The following is a 27123-nucleotide window of genomic DNA, read 5'->3' on the forward strand; positions in this document are numbered from 1 at the left end:
TTGCATGTTCGCCCCATGTCTGCGTGGGTGCTCCAGTTTCCTCTCACAGGTCCAGAAATGTGTAGATTACGTGGATTGGCCATGCTAAATTGCCTTGGTGTCCAAAAAGGTTAGGTGGGGTTATGGGTTAGATTGGAGGTATGGGCTTTAGTAAGGTGCTCTTTGCAAGGGCCGGTGCACTCGATGGGCCGAATGCCCTCCTTCTGCACTGTAAATTCTATGATTCTGTTTCAGTGTGAACTCGCTGGTGTTTCTGCAGATTCGGTTTACCTTTAAATCTCTTTTCTCAGTCAGAACATTTAAAAGGTTTCTGATCAATGTGAACAAGTCGGTGTGTCATCAGGTGAGATGACTGAGTAAATTTCTTGTCACACACGGGGCAAGAGTACGGCCTCTGCCCAATGTCAACTCGCTGGTGTTGCAGAAGCTGGGATGAACATGTGAATCTCTTCTCATACACGGAGCAGGTGAATGGCCTCTCCCCAGTGTGAGTGCGTTGATGTGTCAGTAACTCCTTTCTGCGTTTAAAGCTCTTCTCACAATCAGCACATTTAAACGGTCTCTGATCAGTATGAACAAGTTGGTGTTCCAGGAGGTGGTATGACTGAGTGAATCCCTTCCCACACACGGAGCAGGTGAATGGTCTCTCCCCGGTGTGATTGCGCTGGTGTCTCAGTAAACTCATGTTACTTTTAAAGCTCTTCTCACAGTCAGCACATTTAAAACGTCTCTGATCAGAATGAACAAGTTGGTGTCTCAGGAGGTCTGATGACTGAGTGAATCCCGTCCCACACACGGAGCAGGTGAATGGCCTCTCCCCAGTGTGAGTGCGTTGATGTCTCAGTAAATCCTGTTTACTTTTAAAACTCTTCTCGCAGTCAGCACATTTAAAAGGTCTCTGATCAGTATGAACAAGTTGGTGGCTCAGGAGCGAGGATGACTGAGTGAATCCTTTCCCACACACGGAGCAGGTGAATGGCCTCTCCTCAGTGTGACTGCGTTGATGTGACAGTAAATCCTTTCTGCTTTTAAAGCTCTTTCCACAGTCAGCACATTTAATAGGTCTCTGATCAGTATGAATAAGTTGGTGTGTCAGGAGGAATGATGACCAAATGAATCCCTTCCCACACACGGAGCAGGTGAATGGCCTCTCCCCAGTGTGAGTACGTTGATGTCTCAGTAAATTCATTTTACTTTTATAACTCTTCTCACAGTCAGCACATTTAAAAGGTCTCTGATCAGTATGAACAAGTTGGTGTTCCAGGAGGAATGATGACTGAGTGAAACCCTTCCCACACACAGAGCAGCAGAATGGCCTCTCCCCAGTGTGAGTGCGTTGGTGTCTCAGTAAATTCATTTTACTTTTAAAACTCTTCTCACAGTCAGCACATTTAAAAGATCTCTGATCAGTATGAACAAGTTGGTGGCTGATGAGGGAGGATGACTGAGTGAATCCTTTCCCACACACGGAGCAGGTGAATGGCCTCTCCCCAGTGTGAGTGCGTTGATGTAACAGTAAATCCTTTCTGCTTTTAAAGCTCTTCTCACAGTCAGCACATTTAAAAGGTCTCTGATCAGTATGAACAAGTTGGTGTGTCAGGAGGTGGAATGACAGAGTGAATCCCTTCCCACACTCGGAGCAGGTGAATGGCCTCTCCCCAGTGTGAGTGCGTTGATGTAACAGTAAATCCTTTCTGCTTTTAAAGCTCTTCTCACAGTCAGCACATTTAAACGGTCTCTGATCAGTATGAACAAGTTGGTGTGTCAGGAGGTATGATGACCGAGTGAATCCCTTCCCACATATGGAGCAGGTGAACGGCCTTTCCCCAGTGTGAATACGTCGATGAGTTTCCAATTCAGATGGGTAATTGAATCCCATCCCACAGTCCCTGCATTTCCACGGTTTCTCCATGGGTATTGACAAGTTATCAGGTGCAGGTGGGATCCAGATTTGAGGTCACTATCAGATCACCCGTGATGTTATTAAATGGTAGAACAGGCTCATGGGGCTGAATGTCCTATTGCTGCTTCTTGATTCCTCTGGTGCGAATGTCCTTGTGTCTCTCCAACTTGGATCATCAGTTGAAGCCTGAGTACGGTGTCTCCCTGATGTAAATGTTGCAATTGAATTTCATGCTTTGTGATTGGTTAAAGCTCAGTTCCAGCTAACTGGAAAATTACTGAAATGTCTGTGTCTCGGTGCTTTTCCAATCACAGTGATTTTCAAAATTTTTACCAAAAGACAAAGCAGACAAACATTTCTCCTTCCACATTGAAAGGCCGGTCCTGATGAATCAAGTGACTGTCAGATCTCGACATGATGTTTGCATCTGCAAATATTCTGTAAAAGGAGATTACATTGAAATATTGTGAATATATAAGACACAAACAGGCCATTCTGTCACGGATTCTGCTGCTGTCAATACTCGGCACACATCTCCGACTGTCACACCTATCAAATCTCAGCCTTTCTCCTGATTTTCGATTCCATTTTCTCTCATGTGCTTGTCCTGTTTCCTTTTGAAAACATCTCAGCATTTTCCTCAACTCCTTTCCATGGTAATGAGTTGCACATTCTGAACCTGTGATAAATAATTTTGTCCGTATTGTCCACTTGGATTTATTCGTAACTATCTTGTATTTATGACTTGTTGTTTGTTGAAATGAAATGAAATGAAAATCTCTTATTGTCACAAGTCGGTTTCAAATGAAGTTACTGCGACAAGCCCCTAGTCGCCACATTTCGGCACCTGTTTGGGGAGGCTGGTACGGGAATTGAACTGTGCTGCTGGCCTGCCTTGGTCTTCTTTCAAAGCCAGCCATTTAGCCCAGTGTGCTAAACCATGGTCAATCTCTCACATTGCCCCCCTCCATTTAATCTTTCCTGATCGCTGTAACAATCATGTTACAAACGTCATCACTGTCAATGCAGGATAGAATTCGCAAAGAGACAAACCTTTCTGTTGGGTTCAGTTTGTTGTGTGCAAATTCTCCACTTCCAATATCCTGTAAAAGGAGTTTACAAAAGCCATCACTGTCAGTCCAGGATAGAAATTCTGATCAGGCAATCGTAGTGTCTCTGGAACATTTTTTCCTTTCTTGTTCCCCCAAAGCTGTAAATCCCCGTCCCACACACTCTCCATCCTCCCTGGACTGAAATCCAAACCCATCTCACCATCTGCACCATTTCCTTTTTTCCTCCCTCTTCTCTGCCTGGGTTCAGTTCTCCAGCTCCTGTCTGCAGACTGACAATAAAATCAATGGGTCTTATTGGGAGTTTGGGGCCTCCAGCGGGTGTTTTGTGAATCCTCCCGGCCCACCAGCCAGGGTTTCCTACCTTCCCACAGATCAGAGTCCTCAGTGATTTGAGTGCAAAAGTATAAGCCCCTTATTTATTATCCCTCCCCCATCCTGTGATGTGAACCACCCTCCAGTGTGTGAAGCAGGAAGGTGCCCGTTAACCTGGGCCTGTTCCCGGGAGGGAGGGAGAAGCTCCGCAGCTGCAAACCAGGGAGCTGCAATGATGGTGAAGGGTTTGCTCCAGCTCACAATGCCCGGGGACTGATTGACGGCGGATTCAGACCAATAGGAAGCGGGGGCGGAGCTGGAAGACCGAACAAGAGCGACTGGTCCTCCAGCCAATCAGAGTGAATGGGAGGCGGAGCAAAGCCGGGGCTCTCCCTCCCTCCGCATGCGCCCGGCCACCCGGGCCTGTATCGGGGAAAAGCCCGAGCAGCTTTCGCCGGTTCAGCTGCTGTATCCGATCCTCGTATTTGGGGCCAACACGGAGTTTTTATGAAGTTTCCCGACCCATCCGCCGCCTCCATTCCTCCCTCATGACTCACCCGAGTACGATGTGACCGACTGAGGGTTTCCGCCCAACTGCTTGAATCCTGAGTTCTCAACAGTACTGCGCATGCTAGAACTCACGTGGGAGTCCGGGCTCAGCCCCGCCCCTCATTCACACCGATTGCTTGGAGAACCGCCGTGCGGTCCTCCACGCACACCCCTCTCTTCCTATTGGTCCAGACCTGCCGTCAATCACTCCTTGTGCATCATGAGCTGGAGCATGCGCAGTGCCAATGCTGGACTCGGGTGGGTTCAATGAAACCCGGTGGAGGTTCCAAACCCCAATAAGAAGTTTCCAGGCCCGGCTTTGCATCGAGCGGGGGGACAGCTGCGGCCTGCTCCCGGTTACAGGCCTGAGTTAACCGCCGCCGTCTTTATAGAGGCTGCAAACCTGCAGGGGGCAAAACATCAGAGATAGAGTTTGTTCTGAAACCAATGGGATATTGTAAAACAGGAGGTCAGGGTTACAGTCAACAACAACAACTTCTATTTATATAACACCTTTAACATCATAAATCATCACAGTCAACTTCACAGGAACATTATAAAACAAAGTGAGACACCCAGACACATAAGGAGATATTAGGACAGGTGACCAAAAACCTGGTCAAAGAGGTGAGTTTTACAGAGTCTGAAAGGATGTACGTTAGGTGGAGACGGGGAGGTTTACGGAGGGAATTCAGTGCTTGGGGCCGAGGGAACTTAAAACCATGGCGGAGTAATTAGAATCGGGGGGTGGACAAGAGTCCAGGATCAGAGCTGTGCAGATATCTCAGAGGGTTGTGGAGCTGGAGGAGATGACAGACACAGGGAGATATGAGGCCATGGAGGGATTTGAAAACAAGGGTGAGAATTGACTGGGAGCGAATGCAAGTCTCGGAGCTGCTTTTATAAAATTGTTGTTCTGAGAATGTTGGAATCAAATATATTTGATTCGATGTTCGAACTGTCCATTTATTAAATGTCCATTTATTAAAAACAAGGCAACATAGTCTAAAATGTTTCACCTTGTATAAGTTATGGAATGTGATTCACCCTAATCTTGAACGGCGTGAGAACAGGAGAACCTTCACTCCTGCCACCTCATTGCCATGGATCCAGCCCTTGTCCTTGGAGAAATGTAATGAAAAGTGTTTGTCTTATCAGACTTCTGTGTTACTTTAAAACTATGTCAATGAATTTGGAGAATATGTGTTTTTTAATGCTTAATTTTAAAACTGGGGCTTAATATTTACGCTTAAACAGCTATCTTTTACCTATATTAGGTATATTTGAAATACGTAGCTTCAACAGTTCGGCCCTTTGATAAATCGAAAGATCAAGTGAGATATATCAGAATAAGATAAAAGACATCATTAATGTGATAGGATAGGTAAAAGCGCAAAGAATAACTCATTCATATTGTCATTGCAGTTTTAAACAATAGAATGGACACTTAGCATTGCAACAAGCATTTCAACAATAATCATTAAAATTCTTAAAGAATCATTATTACAAAATAACAATTAATAAATTAATCAAATTTGATTCTACTGATTCAGTATTAATAAATTATACAATATGTTAATACAGTCAAATAATTGATTTATCAGTAACATTTCAACAATAGTATTTCATCTCAAATTCATCAATTGGGGGTGCAGTAGAGTTAGTGTGAATCATTCTGACAGTTGGTCCCCTGCGTTTAGCAAATAGTTCTTTGATACACTTAGCCCATTGGTATGTTATGTAAATGATGAATACAGCTACACAGGAGAATAGATTTTTGGATGTGAATCTGGTACATTTACAAAGCCAGTCAAATAACTGAAAATTAGTATTACGGTTAACATTTACAGATCTTAACATTGATATACTGATTTAAAATTGATATCATGATTACAAAATTCAGCAATAAACAATTAATAATAATAATTTCATGGATACAAATAAAATGATTATACAATAAGAAGTTGAACATATGATCTAGTAATAAATGGTAAAATGATGATCAAAATTGATTATGTAATTTATTAATAAATTATTAATAATAATTCACTAATAAATGAATAATAATGAAACTTTGTATTGGATGTGAATTGTCAAGTCTTTGACATCTTTTGGATTATACATAAAAGTTTGTTGAAAGGTTTAATTTTCTTGCAGAGACAAAAAGGGGCGTATAGGGTGGATAAATTGGAATGGTGCCATTCTCATCTCTGAACTTTTTATTATATTTGTCACTCAAATGGACTGGGAGTAAAAGTTGGATTGCTGCCAAATTCCCGTTATCAAGTCTCTTAGAACAATATGTTCTCTCTATGGATTTGCTTTAATCAGAGTTACTTTTCTGAAGTTTTAATTTCCAAGCTAATTCTAAACATTTATTTTAAAATATCAAACACAATAACTTATTGAATATATAACTGAACCAGTTTTGCGCTGTATCTTGGTTTTCTGTAGATGAACTAGTCAATTCTGTTAAAGGAAACACAGCTAACAAGATATGTTAATTTCTTAAAATTAATAAAGCAACATTCAGATTAATAACAGTTTTCTCAAGTTGACAGTTCTTGGCAACTTTTTAGCGATACGTGACTTGTCCCGTATCCCTGTAGCCAGGAGGCTGGCCTTCATCGTAGACCAGTCTGCAACCGTGAAATCTGAAACTCGCAAAATGGCCATCTTCAACACGAGAAAGAAATCTTCTGGAATTTTTTTTTCAAGTGAATGCAAGGCTTGGATTTATCGTTAACGGAGGAGAGGCAACGATTGACATGCCTTTGTTAGCAATTGAGGGTTTGGACTGAGGTTTGGGTAGGATCAAGTTTAAAGCTGCAAACAGTTCTGGTGGCTGTTTGGTGCTTAATTGGATCATGGCCAGCAGCATTTTGTGGTCGGTCTCAGAGTAAGATAACAGTTTGTTCTGGGGTAAAAGTGTCCTTGAGAGATAGTTCATTTGGCCAGACCCCCCTTGTGGAACCTCGATCAGTGTATTCATTGTTTTCATGTCAGTAGCAGCTTGCAATAATGTAAGATTTGATTTATTTATCACTGGTACACCTTAGCTCTTAGTTAACATCATTTTGAATTGTCCGGTTGGTGGCGCTGTTTACTTTGGAGAGTTCAGCTCATTTTTTAAAAACAGATTTGAAGTCTTTTGTGCTGTTAATTTGTCTGTCAGTAATTTGTTACGACATTTCATGGTGTCCATGTCAATTTCCAAAATACATTTTTCCTCAAGTAACTGGCAATTTTGACTTTTGATTTGCTCAGTTTCTGTTTGCAACTGTTGGTAGTTTGACTCTGATTCAACAACTTGATGTTGCAATTCTGCGATTTGAAAAGATAACAATTGAACCTTAAAGGTTTAATTTTCCAACAATGTTTTAATTTCATCATAATGCTCAAGTTTGGATTTTGCATCTCGTAATTCCTCAACAGCTGCATTAAGTTGATCTTTAGTGGACTGAAGCTCACAATCGAATTTTGTTTTTGCATTTGTCTCTTGATGTTTTTGGAGCTGTGCCATTACTGCAAAAGACCATTTCATACGTCTTCCACCGTTTAACCGTGTGGTCTTACCCCATGCCTTCTTGATATTATCAAGGGACCACTGTCCTTTGGGGATATCATATTTTGATTCAATTTTTGTGGCAACTGCAGACAGTCCAAATTGTCTACAAATCAAAGATCCAAGATCATCAATAGAGACATCCGATACAGCACGACCTCCCTTGCACGTTGTGGGAAGTAGTTCTCTTCCATTTGAAGGTTCTGAAACTACTTTAGGAGCCATGTCCACCATAAACTCAGCCTTACACCCAATATTTTGGTCGTCAACTCCTTTTGCATATCCGTGTACACTACCGTGACTATTTTTTCAGTCCCATTTTATTTTAGATTCAATGACCGGCACCTGATTGAATTAACAATCTATAAAAAGGTCCTTTCTAAGGGGTCGAAGCACTGCTTGATGCGGCTATAAGAATGGGTCAAAAATATATTTCTTACCCCATTCTAGCCGTTTTCTTCCTGGCTGGTGCCTCCCCTGTTTGCCGAACTACACCAAGTTGATGGATTTAACCATTCGGTTGTCAGCAGCACTTTGAGATTACTGGAACTCAGCAGAAATTTCAGTTAAAACTTCTCAGGTGCAAATAGGAATTGTTTATTTGTCTTCTATTGATTACAATTTGAAAGTAATTTTGAAAGGCAACTCGTAGACAATTTGAAGCTTTCAAAGAATCACAGAAATTATCTTCTTGCTGAGGCAAACAGCTTGACAATAACTTTAAAAGTCAAAGTCTGAAAATGAAATATGAATACAGGAGGCAGTGAATAGTTCAGATCAAAGTATAGATGATTCAAAAAGAGAGAAAAAAATCCAGCTAATCTTCAGCTTCAAACCAACACCACTCACAAATGGCCAAACAAAACTTTTCAGTTATACTGTTTCATATCTGTCTGAAGCCATCTAATCACACCCCAATATAATCCTAATTGGTTTGGGTTAGACTCAAACACATCTGATTTGACGGCAAGCCGTCCATCTTTAATACGCAACATTAGTTCTAATTGTTTCGTATCTGCATACTTGTGTATGTTAAAGAATGCAATGTTGTCCAAAGTTGTGCGGGTTAGGTGGATTGGCCATGCTAAACTGCCCGTAGTGTCCTAATAAAAAAGTAAGGTTAAGGGGGGGTTGTTGGGTTACGGGTATAGGGTGGATACGTGGGTTTGAGTCGGGTGATCATGGCTCGGCACAACATTGAGGGCTGAAGGGCCTGTTCTGTGCTGTACTGTTCTATGTTCTATTGTGCTTTATCAAGAACAAAAAACTGGTTGTCTGCTGGCTTAGCTATTATAACAATAAAGCCTTCATGTCTATGGCTGTTGCTACGGGTCCTGCTCTGTCCTTGGACACTGACTTGAAAAATGTATTCATTAAATCAGTTAAAGTGTCTGTTTTAATCTAGTAAAGTGAATTATGCTGGTTCTATGAAACAGTTATGTTTTGAGAGTGTTAAAATCCTTAATTTAAAATGGGTAAAACTGGGGCTTAATATTTATCCTAAATAACTATCCTCTACCTATTAGGTGTGTCAGGTAACAGTTGACTTCTACAGCTGGCATAACCGAGTGAATCCCTTCCCACATATGGTGCAGGTGAGTGGCCTCTCCGCAGTGTGAACACACTGGTGCCGAAGCAGGTGGGATGACCGAGTAAATCCCTTCCCACACTCTGAGCAGGTAAATGGCTTCTCTCCAGTGTGAATGTGCTGATTCAGTTCATCAGGATAACTGAATCCCTTCTCATAGTACTCACACTTCCAAGGTTTCCCCATGTGTCCTTGTGTCTCTCCAGGTTAGATGAATAGTTGAAATCTTGTCCACACAGAACGAGTGTGTGGTTTCTCTGCAGTGTCAACGGTGCTGTTTCCTTCCGTGTTCAAATTCCAATGTTGATGTTCAGATAGTGACAAATTGGGCAACTCTATCAGATCCCAATGATTTGGTTTCAGTTCCCTGAAGCTGATTTAAAACAGGGAAAAGGGAGTGAAGAGAACCCACAAAACCACAAAGGCAGGTTTCAAATTGAGCTGAATCAATCTGGTCATTTGTGGGGTTGTCAGTCGGAAATAGCAACCATGGAAGCTGCTGGATTGTTGTAAAATCACAACTGGTTCACTAATATCCTTCAGGGATTTGCACCTGCCACCCAGTCTGGGCCGACACAAGTCTCTGGCTTCTATGAGAGGACAGCGAGAGAGGGAGTAGGAGAGTGAGCGGGGCAAAGGACAGGAATCTTGTGTATCTACAACTCAACCAGAAATTCCCAAACCCTTGGCCCCCACAAAGATTATTGTTTAAGCAGCAAAATTTTAAAATTCTCACCCCTTTTTTAAAATCCGTCTCTGGCTGTGACCTCCATATGTCTGACAATGCCTGTGATCCCACAACCCTCCCAGATCTCTGCACTCCTCTAATCCCGGTCATTTAAGTATTCCAGATTTTCATCGCTTCACCACTGGGACTGTTCTTTCCAATCCTCAGAACCCAATCTCTGGAATTTCCCCTAAACCTCTCCAACTCTGAGCCTCACTTTTATCCTGTACGATACTCCTTAAATCCAATCTCTTTAACCAAGTTTTTGAACATCTGTTCTAATATCACCTTATGTGGTGTTGCTCGTTCTGGGTGAGTGTGCTTAACACTCAATTTGGCTCTGTTTCGTTCCTTAGCTCTAGAGTCGCCAGGTATCGTTAAGATACCGCCACAAGTTTCAAGTTCAAGTTCAGACCAATAACTCCATACACCAGTTAGTAAGTTCAAACAAGACATGTTTACTATAATAGTTATCTACTAATTATGCATATAAAACTACAAGACTAGGTTAATCCTACCACTAACAGGTCAATACTGGAATAAGGGAACTGCCGATCAGGGAACAACGGCCTCTAGCTTTGTCCTGGATCGCAGGCTTCCAATCGGTGTGGACTAAAAGGGTCAGGAGTGTCTACTCTCGTAGCGTGCGTTGTGTGACACTTAATTGGTGGTGGCTGCTGACCAAGCCTCCTCTTCTCAAGGTCTTCTGCTGCAACGGTGATCAAGGAGAGCGCTGGCTAAGAGGAGCTGGTCAAGATGAGGCTGGCTGAGAGTGCGAGCCGGGGTCGGGGTCTCTGTCTTATACCTCTCCCAGGGTCTCGCGCCCACCTGGGCGGACCCTCTATACACCCGCAATCGATTGGGTCTCTTCCCAATCGATTGATTTGAATTTACACAATAACGGGGCAGTCCCTCGATCACTGGGCAGTTCTTGGGGCTTATTGTTTTGGACTTTTCTTGGCGCTGAGAAGTCTGGCCTTCTATTCACTGTAGCGATTTGAGTTAACTTGTTTCCATTGTACCTGGGAATCACCCGGTATCGCCTCATTAGTATGCTAACTTGTTTTCTTTCACAGTGCTGCCTGGTTTCTGCAGCAGTCAGAATACACAAGTGCTTTTGCAAGCTGCTTGTTTTTGCAACATTGATCATAGAATTTACAGTGCAGAAGGAGGCCACTCGGCCCATCAAGTCTGCACCGACTCCTGGAAAGACCACCCTACCCAAGGGTAACACCCCCACCCCATCCCCATAACCCAGTAACCCCACCCAACACTAAGGGCAATTTTGGACCAATCCACCTAACCTGCACATCTTTTGACTGTGGGAGGAAACCGGAGCACCCGGAGGAAACCCACGCACACACGGGGAGGATGTGCAGACTCCGCACAGACTGTGACCCAAGCTGGAATCGAACCTGGGACCTTGGAGCTGTGAAGCGATTGTGCTATCCACAATGCTACCATGCTGCTCACTTTCCCTGCATTTTCCCTGCATTCTTTGTAATCTTCCATTTTGTGTTGGGCAGTGGCCACCCCAGGTGGCTACAGTGGCTAATATAATCAAAGCCAATAGGAGGAGGAGGCCATTTGGCCCTTCGAGCCTGCTCCGCCATTCATTACGCTCATGGCTAATCATCCAACTCCTTGGCCTAATCTCACTTTCCCCCATATCCTTTGATCCCTTCGCCCCTCGTGCTAGCCGCAGTGTCAAATGTTGGTTTGCAATGTTCAAAGCGTGATAAAAGGGGCGGCACGGCGGTGCAGTGGTTAGAACTGCTGCCTCATGCCGCCGAGGACACAGGTTCGATCCCGGCCCTGGGTCACTGTCCGTTGTGAAGTTTGAACATTCTTCCTGTGTCTGCGTGGTTCTCACCCCTACGACCAAAAAGATGTGCAAGGTAGTGGATTGGCCACGTTAAATTATCCCCTAATTTGAAAAAAGAATTGCGTACACTAAATTTATTTTTAAAAAGTGCAATAAAAATAAAACTTGCCATTGATCTGAACAATCTGATGCGCTAATAGCTACACTAACAATCAATTTAAGATAATCAGTCCAGCTCGTAACATGACTCATTGTATTTTGCTAAAAGCGACATGCTTTCATATGCAGGCACCAGTTCTCTGTAAACAAAAGGAATATGATCAAGCCTTGCAACTTTATTTGAATTACCCGAAAGCTCAAGGAACCTGTAGATTCCTGTTGATTTCTCTAGTCATGTTTCAGCCAATGAGAGTGCACTTGCGAACCAATCAGCACTCTTGACTCCTGTTGTATTAATTATGATCATTTGAAATTTGGCATTTTTCGGCTTGTCCTGATGAGTACAAAATGAAAAGCTTCAGCAACATTTCTCTCTTTTCAACAATTTTAATTTCAGTGCTAATAAGTGATTTAAGTTCTTTTAAGTTCCTTGAGAATTAAAATTGATAGTGGAGGTGTCATTGTGAAGAATGTGCAATTCGGTAAGAATCAGCAAGGATTAATCACCACTTTCTAATTGGAGATGTGAATCAGCGGAATCTTAGAGACAGTGGGGCCAGTTTAGCTCAATTGGCTATACAGCTGGTCTATAATGCAGAGCAGGTCAGCAGTGTGGGTTATTCAGGAAGGTCCGCCTTCTCAACCTTGCCCTTGGCTGGAGGTGTCATGATCGTCAGGTTAAATCACAACCAGTCAGCCTGTGGTCATTTGGATGACTTTACCTTTTACCTGGAGACAGTGTATTGTAGAGTTTGCAGCAAAGGTCCATTTTGGATTGAAGGAAAAGTTCATAAGTTTATTATTAACAAGTTATTCTTGAAAGTTCCTGAATTAAAGCAAAAAAAAATCACAGATGGTGCTTTTTAAAAGGAGCATTGCAGCCCTGACAATTAGTGACAGATCCAGAATATTAAACTCCAGCCAGTTGTAGGGATTGTTAATTTCAGCAGAAACAAACCAAATATTGTCAGATTATCAATCCTGGATGTGATTAACAACAGAATCCAAACCCTGCAGACAGTTGTGAACTCGCTGGTGTGTCAGCAGGTGGGATGACCGAGTGTATCCCTTCCCACACTCAGAGCAGGTGAACGGCCTTTCCCCGGTGTGAGTGCGCTTGTGTAAATGCAGGCTGCCAGACTGAGTAAATCCCTTCCCACACTCGGAGCAAGTGAATGGTCTCTCTCCAGTGTGAGTGCGTTGATGTGCAGTGAGGATTGATAACTGCCTGAAACTCTTTCCACAGCACGTACAAATGAATGGCTTCTCCTCTGTGTGAATTCGCTGGTGTGACTGGAGGCTGGATGAATTAGTGAATTCATTCCCACAGAGGGAGCAGGTGAATGGCCTCTCTCCAGTGTGAACCCGCTTGTGTGCACTGAGGTTGGATGAAGACCTGAACCTCTTTCCACAGGAAGTGCAGCTGAATGGCCTCTCCTCAGTGTGAATTCGCTGGTGTGACAACAGGTTGGATGACAGAGTGAAGCCCTTCCCACACACAGAACAGATGAACGGCTTCACCCCTTTGTGAATCTGCTGGTGTGACCAAAGACCGGATGGACCAGCAAAATCCTTCCCACACAAGGTGCAGGTGAACGACTTCCCCCCAATGTGAACTCGTTGATGTGCATTGAGGTTGGATGAACACGAGAACCTCTTTCCACAGGTAAAGCAGCTGTACGGCCTCTCCTCTGTGTGAATGCGCTGGTGTAACAGCAGGTGGGATGAGGTTGTGAATCCCTTCCCACACTCGGAACAGATGAAGGGCTTCTTCCCAGTGTGACTCTGTCGATGGTATTCAAGCAGGTATCGATAATTGAATCCTTTACCACAATCATCGCATTTCCATGGTTTCTCCATTTTGTTAGCCCCAATGTGACTGCGTTGATGAGTTTCCAGTCGGGATGGATAATTAAATCCCTTCCCACAGTCCCCACATTTCCACGGTTTCTCCATAGTGCTGGTAGCCTTGTGTCTCTCCAGTTTGTACAATCAGTTGATGCTTCATTTACACACAGAGCACATGTACAGTTTCTCCCCACTGTGAATGGTGATGTATTTTCAGGTTGTGTAACTGGTTAAAGCTCTTTCTACAGTCAGTTCAGTGGAACACCATCACTCAGGTGTGTGTTATGTGTGTCTCGGGGCTTTTCCAGTCTCACTGATGTTTCCACAGTCAGTTTACTGGAACACTCTCACTCGGGTGCGTGTTGTGTGGGTCTCGGTGCTTTTCCAGTCACACTGATGTTTCCACAGTCAGTTCACTGGAACTCTCTCACTGGGATGTGTGTTGTGTGGGTCTCGGTGCTTTTCCAGTCACACTGATGTTTGAAATTTTCATGCAAAGACGAGCAGACAAACATTTCTCCTTCCACTGTAAATGCCAACAGTATTTCGGTCCTGATGAATCAAGTGGCTGTGTCAGATCTCAATGTGAATTTCTGTAAATCCTCCTCTTCTCATACCTGGAAAATCAAAACTAATTCTGAACAGACAATTCTAGTTTCTCTGGGACATTTTTTCCTCTCCTGTTCCCCCAAAGCTGTAATTCCCCGTCCAGACAGGTTTAGATAAAGGATCTGGATCGGCACAGGCTGGGAGGGCCGAAGGGCCTGTTCCTGTGCTGTAATTTTCTTTGTTCACACACTCTCCCTCCTCCCCGGGCTGAAATCCAAACCCATTTCACCATCTGCACCATTTCATGTCTCCACTCTCAGCGCAGCCAATGATGGTGAAGGGTTTGCGGATCCACAAAGTGTTTCCAAATCCTCCCACCCAACGCCTGACGCTGACTCCGCTTCTCCGGGACAAAGAAGGGCCAAGGCATCAGTCACACTGTGCATGCTCCAAGCTCTTTGACACCGCGCATGCGCACTAATACGCAGCACCACAGCCGGACTGCGCATGCTCTGACTCTCAATGCCCCGGAAGTGATTGATGGCAGCTCCGGACCAATAGGGGGAGGGGTCGGGAGCAGCTGGTTCTCCAACCAATCACAGTGAATGAGGGACGCAACTAAAGCATGCGCACTGCAAGTAATGGCGATTAAGAAGCACTTCTCTGGCGAATTCACACACGCGAAGAGAGATTGTCGGTTCGGAGGGTGAGAAGGATCGGACAGCTCGGCGGGACATTTCGTAAACATGTTGTGTAAACCGAAAGGCAAAAAAGCGGACAAACCGGGTCCATTTACAACGAACAGGGCCGCAGCGCCTCATATTGGTCCCGTGTTGACGGTCACCATCTTTATTGGGGGCAACAAGCAGCAAGACGCATGCGCGATCGCCATCTTTCTTGGGGCAATGTTTTGAATGACTGGGCGGAGCTTGTTACCCATTGTTCAGAATAAAGACAGCCTGTCCATCAAACTGCATTACCCTTTCAGACCCAAGGTCTTATTTGTGAAGCAGAGGAGGAAAGAAAAATAAACAAAACCTGGCCTCCGGATCCCAGTACCTTACGGGACGCCCTGCTCCTTGTGTTTCAAGATCTGTTCAGTCACATGAATATCTGGGCAGACACTCACAACCCTGAACAAAGAAAAGTACAACAGGGACAGGTCCTTCGACTCTCCAAACCTGTGCCGATCATCATGCCCTAACTTAAAAAGCTTCTGCCCTTACCTGGTTTGCTCCCTTATCCTGGGCGGGATTCTTCCAGCCCTGGGTCGGGCTGGAGAATCCCCACGACCGGGCCATGCCCCCTTGGCGCCATTGGTGCCGACGTGGTTGGCCGGTGCGGGCCACTCTACGCGGCGGCCCGACGATTCTCAGCCTGGGATGGGCCGAGCAGCTGTAGTGAAAACGCTGAGTCCCGCCGGCGCCGTCCACACCTGCTCTCAGCCAGCAGGAACTCAGTGTGGAAAGGTCGGGTGGCAGGCTTAGGGGGGCTCTGACCCCGGGGGGGGGGGGGGGGGGGGGGGAGGAGGGCCTCCGATGAAGCCTGGCCCGCGATCGGGGCCCGCGGGCCAGCCTCTCTGTCCCCCGGCCTCTTTTCTTCTGTGCTGGCCTCTGCACTCCTGTGCCATGTTGTGTCAGGGCCGGAGTGTTGAAGGAGGCCACTGCGCATGTGCGGATCCCGCGGCGCCCAGTTCACACCGGGATCGGCAGCTGGATCAGCGTGAACCGCTCCAATGCTGTGCTGGCCACCTATAGGGGCCATAATTACTCCTGGCAGAGGCCCGTTCACGGCGTCGTAAAACATGATGGCGTTTTCGACGGCGTGGACACCCTGCCGCGGGATGGGAGAATCCTGCCAATGTATCCATCCAGATGTCTCTTCATAAATTCATAATATACAGGAGCAGAATTAGGCCATTTGACCCATTACCAATTAAAAATCTGTCTAACTCTTCCTTAAATTTACTCACTATCCCCGCATCCACTGTCCACGGCACTCTGGGGTAGCAAATTCCACAGATTCACAACCCTTTGAGAGAAGTAGTTTCCCCTCAAATCTGTTTGAAATTTGCTACCTCTTATTCTAAGATTATGACCTCTCGTTTTAGAATGCCCCATAAGACAAACGATCTGTTCCACGTCTACTTTATCCATATTTTTAGCATCTTGTGCACCTCGATTTGATCTCCCCTCATTATTCTAAACTCTAGAGAGTATAGGTCTAAACTGTTCAATCCCTCCCCATACAAAACCCCTCATCTCTGGAACCAATCTAGTGAACCTCCTCTGAACTGCCTCCAATGCCACTACATCTTTCCTCAAATAAGGGGACCAAAAGTGTGCACAGTGCTCCACGTGCAGTCTTAGCAATGCCTTGTATAGTTGCACAGTAAGAAGTCTTACAACACCAGGTTAAAGTCCAACAGGTTTGTTTCAAACAAGAGCTTTCAGAGTGCAGCTCCTTCCTCAGGTTCCTTCCTGGTGTTGTAAGACTTCTTACTGTGCTCACCCCAGTCCAACGCCGGCATCTCTACATCTTGTATCGTTGCAACACTTCCTTACCTTTATACTCAATTCCTTTTGCTATAAATGGCAACATTCCATTTTATTTCCTTATTATCTGCTGCACCTTCATGCTCATTTTCTGTGACTCATGCTCAAGGACACCCAGATCTGTTTGCATCGGAGCACCCCAAAGTCTCTAACCATTTAGATAATAAGTTGCCTTTCCATTTTTCTGACCAAAATGCATGACCTCACATTTATCTATGTTAAACTCCATCCTGCCACATTTTGGCCCACTCTCCTAACCTATCTATGTCCATTTGTAAAGTTCTTATTCCCTTATTAAAACTTACTGTCTCACCTATTTTTGTGTCATCTGCGAATTTGGTTATAGAACCTTCCATCCCTGTATCCAAGTAGTTAATATAGATTGTAAATAGCTGGGGCCCAAGGACTGAACCCTGTGGCGCCCCACTAGTTACATCTTGCCATCCAGAAAAAGAACCATTTATCCTGACTCTCTGTCTCCTGCCCATCAACCAGTCTTCTATCTAACCTAATAAATTGGATTGGATTTGTTTATTGTCACGTGTACCGAGGTACAGTGAAAAGTATTTTTCTGCAAGCAGCTCAACAGATCATTCAGTACATAGGAAGAAAAGGGAATTAAACAGAATTCAAGAAAATACATGAGAACACATAATAGGGCAACACAATATATACAATGTAACTACATAAGCATTGGCATCGGATGAAGCATACATGGGTGTAGTGTTAATGAGGTCAGTCCATTAGAGGGTCATTTAGGAGTCTGGTGACAGTGGGGAAGAAGCTGTTTTTGAGTCTGTTCGTGCGTGTTCTCAGACTTCTGAATCTCCTGCCCAATAGAAGAAGTTGGAAAAGTGAGTAAGCCGGGTGGGAGGGATCCTTGATTATGCTGCCCGCTTTCCCCCGGCAGTGGGAGGTGTAGATGGAGTCCATGGATGGGAGGCAGGTTCGTGTGATGGACTGGGCAGTATTCACGACTCTCTGAAGTTCCTTGCGGTCCTGGGCCGAGCAGTTGCCATACCAGGCTGTGATGCAGCCCGATAGGATGCTCTCTATAGTGCATCTGTAAAAGTTGGTAAGGGTTAATGTGGACATGCCGAATTTCCTTAGTTTCCTTAGTTTCCTGAGGAAGTATAGGCGCTGTTGTGCTTTCTTGGTGATAGCGTCGACGTGAGTGGACAAGGATAGATTTTTGGTGATGTGCACCCCATGGAATTTGAAACTGCTCACCATCTCTACCTCGGCTCCGTTGATGCTGACAGGGGTGTGTACAGTACTTTGCTTCCTGAAGTCGATGACCAGCTCTTTAGTTTTGCTGGCATTGAGGGAGAGATTGTTGTTGTTACACCACTCCGCTAGGTTCTCTATCTCCCTCCTGTATTCGGACTCGTCGTTATTCGAGATCCGGCCCACTATGGTCGTATCGTCAGCAAACTTGTAGATGGAGTTGGAACCAAGTTTTGCCATGCAGTCGTGTGTGTACAGGGAGTAGAGTAGGGGGCTAAGTACGCAGCCTTGCGGGGCACCGGTATTGAGGACTATTGTGGAGGAGGTGTTGGTGTTCATTCTTACTGACTGTGGTCTGTTGGTCAGAAAGTCAAGGATCCAGTTGCAGAGTGGAGAGCCAAGTCCACAAGTCCGTGGGTTCACTTTCAGGAAGGCCGATCTGACTTCGGAAACTGTGATGGTGGGTATGGGTGAATTATGGGTTGCTGGGGCACTCGATAGCGGATTGTTGGTTACCTGCTCAAACCGAGCATAGAATGCATTAAGCTCATCGGGGAGGGGTACGCTGCTGCCAGAGATACTGCTCGGCTTTGCTTTGTAGCCCGTTATGTTGTTTAGTCCTTGCCACAACCGCCAAGAGTCTGTCTGTGACTCTAGCTTAGTTTGATATTCTCTCTTGGCATCTCGGATGGCTTTGCGGAGGTCGTACCTGCATTTCTTGTATAGGACAGGGTCGTCTGTCTTGAACGCCTCAGATCTGTCCTTCAGTAGGGAGTCAATCTTGCGGTTGAGCCATGGTTTCCGGTTGGGGAACATACGTACTTCTTTCTTTGGCACGCAGTCGTCCACACATTTGCTGATGAAGTCTGTGACGGTGGTGACATACTCATTTAAGTTAGTCGCTGAGTTCTTAAATATGGACCAGTCCACTGTCTCCAAGCAGTCACGTAAGAGCTCTTCTGTCTCCTCGGACCAGCACTGCACAACCTTCTTAGCTGGATTCTCCCGCTTGAGTTTCTGCTTGTAAGCCGGGAGAAGCACAGTCTTATGGTCTGATTTCCCAAAGTGTGGTCGGGGGATGGAACGGTAGGCGCCCTTGATTTTTGAATAGCAGTGGTCAAGAGTGTTGTCGCCCCTGGTGGGACAGGAGATGTGCTGGTGGAATTTTGGCAGTACACTCTTGAGGTTGGCTTTGTTGAAGTCTCCGGCCACAATGAACAAGGCCTCTGGGTGTTCTGTTTCATAGTTGTTTCTGACTGTGTACAGTTCATCCAGTGCCTTCCTCACTTTTGCCTGGGGTGGGATGTAGATCGCTGTGATAATGGCTGAAGTGAACTCACGTGGAAGATAGTATGGGCGGCACTTTACGGTCAAGTATTCCAGGTCTGGGGGGCAGTAGGTCGCCAGGGTCACCACATCCAAGCACCAGGAGGAGTTGATGAGGAGGCAAACCCCTCCACCCTTCGCTTTGCCTGAAGATGCCGTGCGGTCCGCCCGGTGAATAGAGAAGCCTTCAGGTTGTATGGCACAGTCCGGTGAGGCGGGGGTGAGCCATGTCTCTTACTTCCCTCTGAGAGGTAAGTCTGGCGTTAAGTTCATCCAGTTTGTTTTCAATCGCTTCGACGTTTGCCAGGAGCATGCTGGGGAGAGGGGTCTTGAAACCGCGTTGCTTCAGTCTAACCTGCAGACCGCTGCGTTTCCCTCACTTCCTCGGTCGGCGGCTGCTGCTGGATGATCCTGGGATCCGATGGGAGACGTCAGCCCTTGTGGAAGGTAGGTGGCTGCATCTGGCGGGGTCCAGGGCGCTAGCGAGGTCCAGGGCGCTGTTTACATTTCCGGGGTCGCGTCTGGCAGGGTCCCGGGAGCTGGTTGAGGTAAAGGGGTTGCTGGGGGGGTGAGTTTGCGATCCGGATGGGTCCCGGCGTTCTGCGGGCGCGGGAATACCTTGCAGCGTGTTCGGGTCCTCGCGCGCGGTCTCCGTTGTTTCTGGGGTCCTGGGTCGTGGGCAGGGGCTTCCTGGGGCAGGTTGGGCTTGGTCCCATGGTCTGTTCCCTCCCTGGGCGTTCCTGGGGTCGGATCTTGAAGTCGGCACGGTGGGGCCCTAACCCCTAGCCCCATGTGATTTCACCTTGTGAATTAACCTTCTGTGCAGCATCTTATCAAATGCCTTCCAGAAGTCCAGATATACGACATCTACAAGATCTAAATCTGAAGATGCTTGTTACATCTTTGAAGATTGGATTGTCTCAGTCTTTGTGAGAAGAAACTCTATGAGCTCCTCACAGAAAAGGGGAGAAGACAGCTCTTCAAAAGGAACTAACTTGTTTGAGATACTAGAAACACCAGACACACTGTATATTTCACAAAAAGCTGGTTTATTTGACTTTTTTTCCACAATAGCAAGACCTGAGAACGGGATGGAGCTTATTAACATCAGCAGAAGAGCAATCAAATGAACATGTGGAGTCTGGGATGTCATTATCAGCAAAATCCAATCATTGTAGTTTATTGTGGACTCGCTGGTGTCTTAGCAGAGTGGATGACTGAGTGAAACTCTTCCCACACGCAGAGCAGGTGAACGGCCTCTCCCCAGTGTGAACCCGCTGGTGTGTCAGCAGGTGGGGTGAAGTAATGAATCCCTTCCCACATTTGGAGCAGGTGAATGGCTTCTCCCCTGTGTGGACCCGCTTATGTGTCTGCAGGTGGGATGAATTAATGAAGCTCTTTCCACAATCGTAGCAGGTGAACGGCCTCTCCCCAGTGTGGACCCGCTGGTGTGTCAGCAGGTTGGATGCATTGATGAATCCCTTCCCACACTCGAAGCAGGTGAATGCCTTCACTCCAGTGTGGATTCGCTGGTGTGCAGTGAGATGACAAGCTTGCCTGAACCCAGTTCCGCAATGAGAGCACCTGAACGGTCTCTCGTCAGTGTGAACACGTTGATGGCGCACCAGTTCCCTGGAACTTTTATAGCACTTCCCGCAATCTGGACATTTAAAAGGTCTCTCGTCAGTGTGAACTCGCTGGTGTGACTGCAGATCAGACGACTGAGTAAATCCCTTCCCACACTCAGAACAAGTGAATGGCCTCTCTCCAGTGTGAGTGCGCTGATGTGTGAGCAGGTGGGACGACCGAGTGAATCGCTTCCCACATTGGGAGCAGGTAAATGGCTTCTCACTAGTGTGAACTTGCTGGTGTACAGTGAGGTGAGATGCTTGTCTGAATCCAGCCCCACAATGAATGCACGTGAATGGCCTCACGTCAGTGTGAACACTTCGATGGGTCATCAGGTTCCCAGAACTTTTAAAGCGCTTCCCACAGTCTGGGCATTTAAATGGCCTCTCCCCAGTGTGAACTCGCTGGTGCTTCAGAAGGGTGGATGACAGAATGAATCCCTTCCCACACTGGGAGCAGGTAAATGGTTTTTCTCCAGTGTGATTGCGCCGATGAGTTTCCAGCTCTGATGGGTAATTAAATCCTTTACCGCAATCCTCACATTTCCATGGCTTCTCCCCAGTGTGACTGAGTTTATGTTCCAACAGACCAGATGTTTGGCTGGAACTTTGTCGATACTCCAAGTGAACAATACTTTTTCCTTCCATGTTCAAATTCCGATATTCAGGTTGCGATAAATTGGGTGACTGTCAGATCCTGATGTGATGTTTGGTTTGAGTTTCACAACTTCAAATCCTCCCCTTCAAACACCCTGTGAAATTGATATAAAACTAAAACGAGTGAGAACCGCCAAAAACACAAAGGCAGGTTGTGAAACTGAACTGATTGAATTAACACAGTTTAAAATTTGCAGTTCTGGGAATATGACCCATATGAACTCGAAACGTTAAGCGTGTTTTTCGTTTCACAGATGCACAGATTCCTTACTTGAGAAAGGACGTACTGGCGCTGGAGGGTGTGCAGAGGAGATTCACTAGGTTAATCCCAGAGCTGAAGGGGTTGGATTATGAGGAGAGGTTGAGTAGACTGGGACTGTACTCGTTGGAATTTAGAAGGATGAGGGGGGATCTTATAGAAACATTTAAAATTATGAAGGGAATAGATAGGATAGATGCGGGCAGGTTGTTTCCACTGGCGGGTGACAGCCGAACTAGGGGACATAGCCTCAAAATAAGGGGAAGTAGATTTAGGACAGAGTTTAGGAGGAACTTCTTCACCCAAAGGGTTGTGAATCTATGGAATTCCTTGCCCAGTGAAGTAGTTGAGGCTCCTTCATTACATGTTTTTAAGGTAAAGATAGATAGTTTTTTGAAGAATAAAGGGATTAAGGGTTATGGTGTTCGGGCCGGAAAGTGGAGCTGAGTCCACAAAAGATCAGCCATGATCTAATTGAATGGCGGAGCAGGCTCGAGGGGCCAGATGGCCTACTCCTGCTCCTAGTTCTTATGTTCTTATGTTCTTATGCTGCCGGATCTACTGAGTTTATCCAGAATTTTCTATTTTTATTTGAGTTCTCATTGTTCTTTTCAAATCACTCCATGACATTGTTGTTCAATATTTCATAAAACATACAGTGCAGAAGGAGATCATTCGGCCCATCGAGTCTGCACCGACCCACTTAAGCCCTCACTTCCACCTTATCCCCGTAACCCCTCCTATAACCTATAACCCATAACCCCTGAATTTCCTTCAAATTCTGCTCTTCTAATGTCCCATAAAATCTCCCTCAGTCCAGGAATAAAACATTTCTCTTGGTTTATGTTTCCTGTGTGTTAATCCTCTCCTTCTGACCCCCTGTAAAAGGCGTTTCCGCAATCCATCACTGTCAGTCCAGGACAGAATGCCACATTCTCGCCGCGCACGCGCACTGCTGCCCTGGTTAGGATGCGCATGCGCCGTCCTTCCCCTTGGCCCATGTAAAGATGGCGGCCATTAACTGGGGCCTTGCAGGGGAAATGCGGCACCGAAATTACTTCCCAAATTGATGCAAAATCAGGACTGCGAGGGTTTTCCTATGGGTTAAACACTTTCACTGAGTAATTGAAAAGTCTTCCCACCCACTCTTCCGCCTCCATTACCTTCCCAAAACTTGCCGTTTCTCATCAGTTGTGGAGAGCTCATCACTGTCTCTCCGCAGCTTCAGCACAGCTACTGCGCATGCTCAATTCACTACTGCGCCTGCGCACGCCGTTTCTCTGGCGAGGATAGAGCCCATTCTGCACAATGACGAATGCTGGGTTGGTTCTGATTCAATTTCGATTGAAACACCACACCAAGATATACAATTATGTGATCAATTGATATTTGAACCGAAGACAACAGTCCTTGAACTATATTTTTTACACATAGGTTGGTAAATACAATAATAATAATCGTTATTGTCACAAGTAGGCTTACATTAACACTTCAATGAGGTAACTGTTAAAAGTTCCGAGTCGCCACATTCTGGCGCCTGTTTGGGCACACAGAGGGAGAATTCAGAATGTCCAAATTACCTAACAGCACATTTTTCAGGACTTGTGGTAGGAAACCGGAGCACCTGGAGGAAACCCACGCAGACATGGGGAGAACGTACAAACTCAGTACAGACAGTGCCCAAGTCGGGAATTGAACCATGGACCCTGGAGCTATGAAGCAACAGTGAGAGAAATAAGTCTGAAGTTGAACCAGAAACTTAAGGTTGAAAGAACATGAAAAGTGTTTGAAGTGGCCACCAGGAAGCATCATGAAAATATGTGGGTCGGGGGGGGGGGAGGGGGGTCGGGGGGGGGGGAGGGGGGTCGGGGGGGGGGGGAGGGGGGTCGGGGGGGGGTCGGGTGGGGGGGGGGGTCGGGTCGGGTCGGGGGGGGGTCGGGTCGGGGGGGGGGGTCGGGTCGGGGGGGGTCGGGTCAGGGGGGGTCGGGTCGGGGTTGGGGGGGGTCGGGTCGGGGGGGGTCGGGTCGGGGGGGGTCGGGTCGGGGGGGTCGGGTCGGGTCGGGGTCGGGTCGGGGGGGGGGGGGGGGGTCGGGTCGGGGGGGTGGGGGGGGTCGGGTCGGGGGGTCGGGTCGGGGGGGGTCGGGTCGGGGGGTCGGGTCGGGGGGGGTCGTGTCGGGTCGGGGGCGGGGGGGGGGCCAGAGTGACCTGGTATATGATCAGGACTCACCGATCGGCAGGCCGGTCTCTCTGTCGGCAGGTCTCTGACGCCGGTCACGCACTCGTTGATGGCGCCCCCTAGCACATGGCGCCCCGGGCGACTGCCCGAGTTGCCGGTACCTTGAGCCGGCCCTGATGGTCTCTCCAGGTGTGGCTGTGCTACTGTATCAGTAAATGGTATGACAATGTGAATCCCTTTCCACTTTCAATGGTAACGATCTTTTAATGCTGTTACTTTACTAATCAGTTACCTGCTCAAACAGGACTTTTTGTCACGAGTTCCACATTTTCAACACTTCAGTTAAACTAAACAAATTATTGCAGATGATTGATATCTGCAAAAAAAAAGAGGAACTGCTGGAATTTTCAGGCAGTCTGGTTTTATCTTGAAGCGTGAAACATCATTAACACTTCAAGACTGTGAACTTTCATCCAAATTGCATCGTGTCTGTGCACAACTCTGTCAAATGTTTTTCAATCCACTGAAGCTGTCAATAAAAACTGCCCTCCACTTCACTGGAAGTGCGAGGGACACAACTGCTCAGAATTACAGAAATAAAATGGTCATTTCCTATGGGACTGCTGGTGGCTGACATCGAACAGGCTCCCAACAAGAATTATCTCAATCATAGGATCAGGGAAGAGAAATTAGGGAACATTCTCTGAACCTCATTCACACCAAAATGAACTGTGAGGAAACATTGGATAGGTTGGATTTGATGTTTGTTAAAAACAGAGGGGGCTAAGAGGAGATTTAATTGACATTGATAACTCATGAGGGCTTAAGGACCCAGGTTCGATCCCAGCCCTGGGTCACTGTCCGTGTGGAGTTTGAACATTCTCCCCTTGTTTGCGTAGGTTTGGCCCCCACAACCCAAAGATGTGCAGGGTAGATGGATTGGCCACGCTACATTGCCCCTTAATTGGAAAAAATGAATTGGGTAATCTATATTTATATAAAAAAAGAAATATTGTTGATTTCTGATAGGCCTTTTGACCCTGGTTTAGAACTATATTTCAGCTCTTGGCAGACTCTCCCCTTCTTCACCTGCTGATCTCAGGCTTATAGAAACTACTTGCGTGCTTTCAGCTTCAACCCCAGAGAGAAAACTGATCCATGGTGACACAAAATACTGCACATGCTGGAAATCCATATTTTAAACAGAAAGTTTTGGAAATATCCAGCAGATGGAGAGATAGAAAACAGAATTAATGTCTCCGGTGAGTGATCTTTTTTGAAAACTGGGAGAACTTATAGATTTAATGGTTTAAACACAAATACAGAGGAGGGGAAAGCGAGAATGAGAACAGAAATGAACATTGCCATAGGATGGAAGGCTGGAATGATTAAATGATTGGGAATGAAAAAGAAATTAAATGAAAATCGCTTTTTGTCACGAGTCGGCTTCAATGAAGTTACTGTGAAAAGCCCCTAGTCGACACATTCCGGCGCCTGTCCGGGGAGGTGGTATGGGAATCGAACCGTGCTGCTGGCCTGCTTGGTCTGCTTTAAAAGCCAGTGCCAGCCCCTGGTTGTGCATGATGGTGCAAGGCAAAAATTATTGATGATGAGACAATTAAATTAACTAAGGGGATAAGGGTGGATACAAAAGACAGATCCAGAGGAAGTATACTTGGTAAAAGCATAACAATTGCCAGCACCTATTATATGAAAAATGGAGTACTGGTTCTGAATTGTAATCATTAATATGAATGTTGCATCTAGAGGGTTGTAAAATGCCTGATTAAATATAAGGTTCTGTTCTCTGAGCTTCCATTGAGCTCCAAATGAATAGTTTGGGATGCCAAAGACAGAGGTCATACTGAGAGCGGGGCAAAGAATCAAAACAGCAGACAAGTCAATGCTCTGGATCACGGTTCCAGATGTGATGTTCCTCGAAGAATGCACTCAATTTGGATTTAGTTTCCACTGTGTAGTGGATTTAGTCTCCTCGGTGTAGAGGAGATCACACTGCGAGCAGCAAAAACAGAAAACTAAACTGCAAACAGCACAAGTTAATCACTGTCACCTGGAAATTGGATTTGGGGTCCTGGAATGTGGGAAAGGAATGAAATGAAATTAAAATCACTTATTGTCACAAGTAGGCTTCAATGAAGTTACTGTGAAAAGCCCCTAGTTGCCACATTCCGGCGCCTGTTCGGGGAGGTTGGTACGGGAATTGAACCGTGCTGCTGGCCTGCCTTGGTCTGCTTTAAAAGCCAGTGATTTAGCCCAGTGTGCTAAACCAGCCCCTGGGGGAGGTGAAAGGGCGGAGGCTGTATCTGCTCCTTGCATCAAAATGTACTGGAATGAAACAAGAACTGGAAGGTTAATTCCTATGGATAAAGTTGAACAGGCTGAACATGTTTTCTTTGGAAAATAATGAGGGATGACCAGATTGATATTTTTGAGATTATTAAAGCTTTTAACAGGATAGACACGTGGACAATGTTTCTACTTGTCGAGGGATGAAAATAGCAATATGTTAGTAAGAATAACTTCTAATGAGAAAGAAACACAGAAGGCTTCAAATATATGTAACATCTGGCAGCATCTGTGGGTTGAGAAAGAGTGAACATAAAATGTGCACTGAAACAGTGCAGCTCTGATGAAAGTTCACAGACCTGAAATGAAAACCATATGTATCTTTCCACAAACACTGCCAGATCTACTGTGTAGTTTTGACACGTTCTGCTTCTACTTCAGATATTCATCATCTGCAGGATCTTGCATTTCAGTACCCGAAGGCTGGTGGGAAATTGAAACTTGGAACATAAATTTTTTTTGCAGTCTTACCAAAAATATACGATCTAAATATTCAATGAAGGAAAACAAAACACCTGTTCTTCTTACCTGCTCGGGAAGGAAATCTGCCACCTTTACCTGGTCTGGTGTAATAATAATAATCTTTATACATGTGATTCCAGACCCACAGCAATGTGGTTGACTCTTAACTGTCCCCAAGGGCAATTAGGGATGGGCAATAAATGCTGGCACAGCCTGCACACCCATGCCAAATGAACAAGTAAAAAAGGGTCCTAGTCAGTTCACATCGAATTGTGGGATTTTATTTTGCTGTTAATTACACACAAGCCAGAATCATGCTGGAGGACTCGTGCACTTTTTCTTGCAGTATTAATTGATTTATAATTTTG

General features: G+C 45.8%; 2 protein-coding genes across 5 annotated transcripts; both read right to left on the minus strand.

Moving 5' to 3' along the window:
- Positions 1 to 6291: 6291 nt before the first annotated feature.
- On the minus strand, positions 6292 to 23005 carry LOC119959371 (oocyte zinc finger protein XlCOF26-like). 4 transcript variants are annotated; one of them, XR_005459176.1, is made up of 2 exons: positions 11891 to 14299; positions 6292 to 9363 (listed from the first exon to the last, which is right to left on the minus strand). XR_005459176.1 is itself a non-coding variant. In XM_038787664.1 (2 exons), exon 2 carries the CDS (start codon positions 13655 to 13657, stop codon positions 12677 to 12679), a length of 981 nt encoding a protein of 326 aa, XP_038643592.1. In that variant the 5' UTR covers positions 13658 to 14166; positions 22914 to 23005; the 3' UTR covers positions 11620 to 12676. The 4 variants fall into 4 exon arrangements, 2 of the variants coding, with proteins under 2 accessions (XP_038643592.1, XP_038643593.1); XR_005459177.1 differs by lacking the exon at positions 6292 to 9363 and adding an exon at positions 11299 to 11592; XM_038787664.1 differs by lacking the exon at positions 6292 to 9363 and adding an exon at positions 22914 to 23005 and having other exon boundaries at positions 11620 to 14166.
- On the minus strand, positions 20265 to 26855 carry LOC119959370 (gastrula zinc finger protein XlCGF8.2DB-like). The gene is made up of 2 exons (XM_038787663.1): positions 26822 to 26855; positions 20265 to 21586 (listed from the first exon to the last, which is right to left on the minus strand). Exon 2 carries the CDS (start codon positions 21480 to 21482, stop codon positions 20376 to 20378), a length of 1107 nt encoding a protein of 368 aa, XP_038643591.1. The 5' UTR covers positions 21483 to 21586; positions 26822 to 26855; the 3' UTR covers positions 20265 to 20375.
- Between the last annotated feature and the right edge of the window lie 268 nt (positions 26856 to 27123).

Source organism: Scyliorhinus canicula, unplaced genomic scaffold (assembly GCF_902713615.1).
Source record: "Scyliorhinus canicula unplaced genomic scaffold, sScyCan1.1, whole genome shotgun sequence".
In the NCBI taxonomy this organism is placed as follows: domain Eukaryota; kingdom Metazoa; phylum Chordata; class Chondrichthyes; order Carcharhiniformes; family Scyliorhinidae; genus Scyliorhinus; species Scyliorhinus canicula.

What these genes read in the sequence shown, in the direction of transcription:
- LOC119959371 (XM_038787664.1), bottom strand. Translation starts at nt 13,657, where the DNA reads ATGGAGAAACCGTGGAAATGTGGGGACTGTGGGAAGGGATTTAATTAT.
- LOC119959370 (XM_038787663.1), bottom strand. Translation starts at nt 21,482, where the DNA reads ATGGAAGGAAAAAGTATTGTTCACTTGGAGTATCGACAAAGTTCCAGC.